General features: G+C 37.6%; 1 protein-coding gene across 1 annotated transcript; it reads right to left on the bottom strand.

The window, feature by feature from the left end:
• Positions 1-2,298: 2,298 nt before the first annotated feature.
• Positions 2,299-7,371, bottom strand: LOC131028858 (protein NUCLEAR FUSION DEFECTIVE 4). The gene is made up of 4 exons (XM_057959224.2): positions 6,624-7,371; positions 5,633-6,213; positions 5,169-5,495; positions 2,299-3,210 (listed from the first exon to the last, which is right to left on the bottom strand). The coding sequence occupies exons 1-4, from the start codon at positions 6,948-6,950 to the stop codon at positions 2,643-2,645; spliced, it is 1,803 nt and encodes a 600-aa protein (XP_057815207.1). The 5' UTR covers positions 6,951-7,371; the 3' UTR covers positions 2,299-2,642.
• Between the last annotated feature and the right edge of the window lie 226 nt (positions 7,372-7,597).

The following is a 7,597-nucleotide window of genomic DNA, read 5'->3' as shown; positions in this document are numbered from 1 at the left end:
ACATGCTACTCCTCCAAACCTACAACCAACAAACATTTATTTTTGTGATAAGATTTTTTTTGTATTGTAGAAGATTTGAACTATAAAGTTCTATTTCTTTTTTTAATTTTTTTTTTAAAAAAATTTATCGTAGAAGATTTGAACTTAGCACCTGTATTGTTGAAAATTGCATACCCCTTTGTAATTTGACCTACATATTTTGTAACCACTTTGGTGTCCATTCCCCTAGCACCTGAGTAGGCTCACTTTAGCCCTTGCATCAACCTTTTCCCTCTCAGGATGCTCGAGATCCCCCTTTCTGATAGCTCTCTCACGACGTCAATCTTGTTTGCCGCGTGTCTCCCTTGTCTCTTGTCGTTGTTGAGCGTGATTCATTTGGACACTAGCGCACTGCGCGAATGTTTGAGCGTCGTACATTGGTCCTGCGACATCTTAACGTTCTAATGTCACCTGCATATGTTGGTGGAAACGGCTCTGAACCTTTCAAACGACCCGCCAACCCTCTTTTCCCTCCTCTCCTCTCTTTTAAATCTATCATCTCCCTTCATTCAAGCTCTCTAGATTCTAAACACAATCTCTCTTATTCTTTGGGCTCTCACAACTTTCTCGGGCTCTCTCTCGCTTGCTACAATAGTTTCTATTTTGCTACATCACTGTCAAGCTCTCACAATATTCTTTTGCATCTCTCTTGGCTTTCTCATGCGTCTTTGGTAATATCTATCTATTTATCCTATCTCAGGGCATATCATTTATCATTTATCTTATCTTGCATTTATCTTTTATTCTATCAATCTATCTAGTTGTTTGTGGAGGTGGAAACACTAAAACAAGGATTTGACTGAGGCAAGTCCCTAAGCAACCCCAAACATTTTTCCTTTTTGGTTTGTGTGCAAGTTACATTAGAGGATTTTTATTTGGCTAGAGACTTCATGTTGTGGATTGGTTGTGAGATTATCTTCTTCCTTTCCTTTGTGGCTTTCATTCCATTTATAGAATCATTTTACCTTATTTTATATACATTTATCACATTTAAATTAATTTAGAACATATATTTTATTATATTGTGCCTTTCTGTGCGAACTCTGCATTTTGTCCGTACTTATCTGTACAGGACGCTAGCGCGTCATGTTGTCCATAATCCGCGTACGTGTCCTTGTGCAGAGAGCTATCAAAGGACGTACAAAAACATACTACATCTTGAGTGGAGATGTTGGATCTTCGAGAGGTTGTTATCCGCCTATCGAAAGAGGTTCATTTTTCCCCCTCTACAACACCATATAGGTGGGTAGAGATATGATAGAGCAATAGTTAATAGTACGAAAATCAACATTTTCATTTCTCTTATGGAGAAGTTGGTCAAAAGGTGCATGGTCAAAAAGCACAAGAGAAGTCAGAAGTTGTGCGCCTAGTCATAGTTGGTCGTTGTAAAAGAGGGGTAATATTTTTGGATCGGCTAACTTGGCCCCTATTTAAAGGGGCTATGAGATTGTCATCCCATTGACTAAAGCCTATCGTCTAATTACACTAAAGATATTTTAAGAAAATAAAGCTGAAACTGCTGAGATATTTTAAATATTTTAGGAAAAAATTGTAGTGCAGTTTAGCTAAGAAAGTTGAAAGGAAATACAAGAGCAAGGAAAGAAAGAAAAAATCCAAGTAAGTTTATTGATGAAGTAAATGTTATCAAGAAAAATACAAAAACCTTGGAGCAACCACCCAAATGTGAAGGAGGCACAAGAAATTTTGAAAGGAGAAAACAAAGAAAAACCCCTTGTGATATTATGAATGAGGCAATGCCTAAAATGTGTGAGAGAGAGAGAAGCTCTTTACAATAACGTCATTAAGAAGAAATGAGAGAGGAGACATCTCTTAAATAGAGATGAGGAGTGGAGTGACAAAGTAACTCCCAAATCTATGAATGCCACCATTCATAAAATGTGCGTGCCATGTGTCCACATCTTTTTATGGAAGAAATCTAATATTCCTTAATAAAAGAAAATAAAAATAAATGACTTGTCCTCACACATGTACTAGAGGACAAATTACTCACACATGTACTCGAGGACAAATTACATAAAGGACAAATTACATGTAGAAATTCCAAAGGAATATCCTAAACTAAATACAAATAAACCTAAGCTAAGTAAAGATTAAATATTCTAACAAAATTTGGTAGTCTCAAATAATAAAAAATAATAAAAAATTTTCATGTATAACCCCGCATGGGTATTAGTCAACAAAATTAAATAGTACATTAAAAAAAATTACCGGTATGTGTTCCCTTGATAAGACAAGATATCCATTAAAACAGGACCAGATGTCATATATATATATATATATATATATCCAGAATACAATATGTGATTTCTTCAACATCATACATGGGCTTTTCTTCTCGACAGTCAAAATCCACTCATTATTGCAAAAGAAATATACTGATACTTTGCAATTTGATCCAGCTCACAAATTTCACTTCCGACACAACTGCTCAATTAGATCCAGAAATTCTTCCCGCAGATCTGATCTGTAAATTCAACCTACGGACAATAATATTATACATTATGAACTATTATTATATATTTTGAAATATAACTTAAAACCTCTAATAACTTTTGTGTATATTTAACATCAGTACTGCTGACTCAGATTTGACTGTCCCGGGCTTGACCATCTCTGGATTTAGAATGGGAAGCCTCTCGAGCCTCATACAACGTAAGATAAACTGGCCTAATTCTGTAGCTTAATATGATGCTGCTAATCACACCCACAACGCATACACCTGCCATTATGAAAAATGTTAGCCTGAAGCAATGTGCTCCTCTGCACTGGGCACCCTGTCCTTGTGAAATCAGTATATCCCATATGGTTCTACGAGGCAAAGTAATAGAACTAGAAGACCTCTCTGTGGTCCATTCCCGTTGTCTCTCTGCCTCCCTATCATAAAGAGATCCAGCTAGCCACCCAGAAAACAAGCAGGAACCAAGAGGGTCTCCCAATGTTATGAAATTGTAAATTATGCCAAAATGCTTCAGCCCAAATAGTTCTGATGCTGTGGGTACCATCACCGTGAACTGTACTCCATAGCAAATGCCTAGGATTGCAGAACCCACATGCAGTGATCCTGGAACTGCAGATGCAAAGAGTAGGTGGGCTATTATCATTAGTGCTTGGGCAATGGCCATCCATATGGGCCTTGGAATTCCCTTCGCCCTGTAATGTTGATTTATGACATACAGAAATCAAATACATTAGTTTTCCACAATCCATGAATTGATCAAGTTAGGTTCTGGATTCACTTGTGAGTCAATTATCAGATCACACTCTGTGATCCATCATTTTTACTCTGCTCCCACTACATCATCCTGATGATGGATCGTGGATTGTGGATCACAATCTGAAACATTGATGCAAAAACTAACTCACAATCGAATCGAGAAGCTATCTTGATCAGTTAACAGAAATCTTAGCAAGTATTCTAAATAAGCTAAAAATTGAGAAGAAATAATGCAAAGAAAGAAAGAAAGAAAGAAATGTTTTAGATTTAAGAAACTATGTTGGCAGTGCAATCCTTTGCAGTTGTCTCCTGGGTTCAACCTTGTGGGTTGTTCAGGTTCTAATCTTAACCCATTATCAAGGAAAACCATGTTTCCCTCATGATGGGTTCACTAGTAGGTCTCTCAGCCCATTATCAAGGAAAACTGTGAAGGTGGACATTTTCTTGATGATGGGTCCACTATGAAATCTGACATGTCGGAACTTAAACAATCTTTACAGTTGAACCTAAAGGACTGTATCAAAAAGAAATGCATCAATGTGCAAAAATGACCAGAGTAGGTCACTGGAACTCAAACTACAAAGAGTTGGAATAGATAGGAGCAATCTAATTGCTCCAAAGATCCATATTATAGGAAGTGAAAAAAACTAGCTAGAAATACGATACAAATTCGATCATCTTGTTTCAAAAGTGTATATTGGGTTGACAATTAGAAGACATCTAAAACAGATTCTAAGAATTGTTGGGCTGACTGTAGGGGAAGATGTTATAGACAGCAGGGGAAGATGTTATGGTCTGGGCTGAGTGGAGGTAGAGATGCTATCCTTAGAGGTCAGGTATCCTGAGAGGGAGACATTAATAGTAATACCAGAGGGCATTGAACTGCTTGTACAGAATGCATATTATATTATACCAAGGAACAGAACTTTATATCAATTTCAAAATAAGGATATACATGAGGGTTCTTCCTAGAAAATTCCTAATACAGTTAATTTTGTGTTACAATATGGCTTTCATTTCGTGTATAATGTCTAATTTTACTTAAGCATTCTGAGACTGGGAATCTGAATAATAGTAATCAGTGCTAAACTCTCGCACAATGTCTAAATTTTAGTTCAGGGAATGGAATTTTAATTAAGGGAAACATATTTGTTAAGCTGACTTGGAATCTAATTGATCTATGGTATCTTGACAGAAAATTATGTCTAATGCAATAAAGCTTTAGTAAAGAACACTGTCAAGAATTAGATATTAAATTTTGTAGTTTTTCCTTTATGATTCATATTATCACGAATCACTCTCAAAGAAAATATCTTTTACAGTCTTGAATCAAAGGATCAAAGGATGCTCATTGGGCCAAAGAGATGATGCTGACATGGGTGAAGAGGTGGGATTGAAACCAACAAAATATATTATTGCAAAAGATCAATCGCTAGATTCAATCCCAATCCTTCATCCCTTAATCTTTATATAGTATCAATGACTAGTTGCAATCCCACCTTTTCACCCCATGGAATCAAATTATCAATCACTATTTTCAATCCATCTCTTCACTCAAGTGGACATCAAGTGCAAGCATAATGCAATGAAAGGAGCAACAAATATGTAGCCATTCATAATATATAGAATCCAATGAATTGGATTCTGTGAAGCAATGCTCATGGGTCGACCATACAAGACCATGAGAGATTCATTCATGTGGGTGATAATCAGTAATCTCTGCTTGTTAGAGATGGGACTCCAGCATTAAAGAATCCAGTCAGATGAAACCCTTCAAATGATATCAAGTAAAGTTGAACTACAGAAATCCGATACGTACAAACTGTAAGAGTTCCTAGAACACTGTGACAATATTCATTCTGCATTATCAGCCTATATTCTTAGTATAAATTACCTGACGAAAAATTCAGACAGAGCTCCACCACCTAGGCGCCCAAGGAAGTTCCAGACTCCAATAAGGGAAATGAACATTGAAACATCCGAGTAGCCCTGGGCCTCGCCAAGTTGGCCCATATTATTAATAGCCGTCACACCAGACCCAACCCCACAGAAAAAGGAGAAGAACAACAACCAGAAATCAGCTTTCACCAGAGCTTGCTTTAGCTTAAAGTCTTGGCCTCTTCTTGGACCCCTTTTCAGCTTCCTGACAGCTCCATAGGCCACTGCAAACAAGCTTTCCTCGGCATCTCGGCCTCCAGATGGAGAGGCCACATCTTCAAGGCTTCACGAGACAGAACAAAAGAAAGAAATAAACCATATTAATATCAATGAAATATAGCTTACTTAGGATAGACATGAGGAAGGCTTAGCATATATGCAATGAGCTCTAAGAGAAAAAATAGAAAAACCACCCTAAACCTGTTGCTTTCAACATCTCGTCTTAGTCTTTCCACCTTCAAAAGTGGCTCATTTGCAGGATCTCCCATATTGGTTGAAATTGTCCTTTTGTTTAATTTCATAAGACTATCCACATATATTCTGAAAGGTATTAGAAGAGGTACTGCCAAGAAAATCAAAATTACCCCTGCAATGACCTTGGAGGTGAAATGTCCCCTCAGGGACACAAAATTATCCACAATTGTGGCCCCGAGAATGTAAATTGCGAGGCCAATGCAAGTATATATAATGAATACAAAATGTTCATGCTCCTTTGGATCATCCCTGCAACCAACTGTGGGTTTAACTGGTACAATACAATGCATAGCAACTAGAGAGACAAGGGTTGGTGCCATTGCCAGCAGAAAAAGAACCATGATTGGATTGTCTGGAAATATCGCTGTTGACAGCTGAGCAAAAATAGCCCCGCTCAGACCCACAAAGCCCTTGAGGATGCCCACAACAGTGCCCCTGCTGTGGGGGAAATTTCTCATGGATGTCAACAGCACTGCAGTGTTAAACCATGTTGAGCTGTTTGCTCCTATGCTCAATGCCACACACATCTGTAAACAGTGATCAAACTTGCAATGTGCCTTTATATTTCAAATGAATGACTTTTGAAATTAGCACCTAGAAACGAACTTTTACAACTTAGAACTGCGCTTAAAGATAAAAACAAAATCAAACAATTATACATCAGCTTAAAAGTTAAAAGTGGAAGCACAAAAGCAATCCAGAGAGGCTAGTTTTAAGTGTAACATGACATCTTTAAAACCTAAGTAGCAAAATGCTGAGTAAATTATGAATAATAGGTAAAATTCAACCATTTTACAGGTTTCCTATTCAACATGTTTTAAGTGATGATTGCAGGTTTTCTTGTGTCATGGCGGTTGGTTCATCAATCTGATCAGTCCAAAAAGTCGTTTTTGAAACTTATATTAAGGACAAAGGAAAAAAGGTTATTGATACCTACTTGCCAATAAGGCAGAGGAGGAATTCTTGCAGTAGCAGCCAGCCACAGCACTCCATAACCAACCAAACCATTGAAAGCTCCAATGGAAAGCAGAACCCAAGGTGGCAATTTATCACAAACAAGCCCTGCAATCAGCCCCACATTTTCACCCAGATCCTTGGCCACCCCAAGATTATTCAACTGCAATTGATTGTACTGCATAATCTTCTTCAACGTGGGTGAATAGTTTGGAAAGGCATATGTGTTCCCTGCAAATGCCTGAACCCAGATGCTCGCACCAAATCCCAGCCATTTCCTCGCCAGCACCTCGGGCACCACCTCAGCCATTACAGACTATAGAAAGCCAGACAGAAGGGAATGACAGAGGAAGAAGACAGTCAAGAAATGAAATTATATTTGAAGTAGTTCATGTACAAAAAGATTAAACAATTATGAAATGTTGTGCCACCACGATAACCGACATGCTCAGCAGGCATGCAGCTAAAGCACGAAAGCAATTGAGTAACAGAGAAGCAGAAACATTCTGCAATGTATGATCCTAATGATAAAAAGAAGCTTCCACAGAGAGGAATGCATGAACCTCCATTTGACAGACACTGCGAAGGCAACAAGGAGGTGGAGGGGCACACGTTATCATTCTAAGCTGACACCTCTAAGCTTTGGGGAATGTTGTAATAAATGGGATCATGAAGATCCTCCATTCACTTTGCTACATAAAGAAATAATTCCTTCATTTTTCTCCTTTTTCTAGACTACTTACCCACTCTCTGTCACCTCTAGTCTTGTTCTTCGTCCACTTCAGAATTGAATAAAGAGGAAGCAACTTAAGAGACACCTAAGAAAATTAGATATTTTAACATGGAGAAGGATATTTTATTTTCTGAGGTTCCTAAGAGGGTGCATACAAGTTTATTTTATAAAAGTAAATTATATTAAAAATAAATAAAAAGATCTTTTCAAGTAGAGAATTAAAA

The sequence above is a fragment of the Cryptomeria japonica genome, chromosome 8, assembly GCF_030272615.1.
Source record: "Cryptomeria japonica chromosome 8, Sugi_1.0, whole genome shotgun sequence".
Taxonomy (NCBI): Eukaryota; Viridiplantae; Streptophyta; class Pinopsida; order Cupressales; family Cupressaceae; genus Cryptomeria; species Cryptomeria japonica.
The sequence above is the reverse complement of the archived record's forward strand: the minus strand, read 5'-3'. Positions and strand labels throughout refer to the sequence as shown.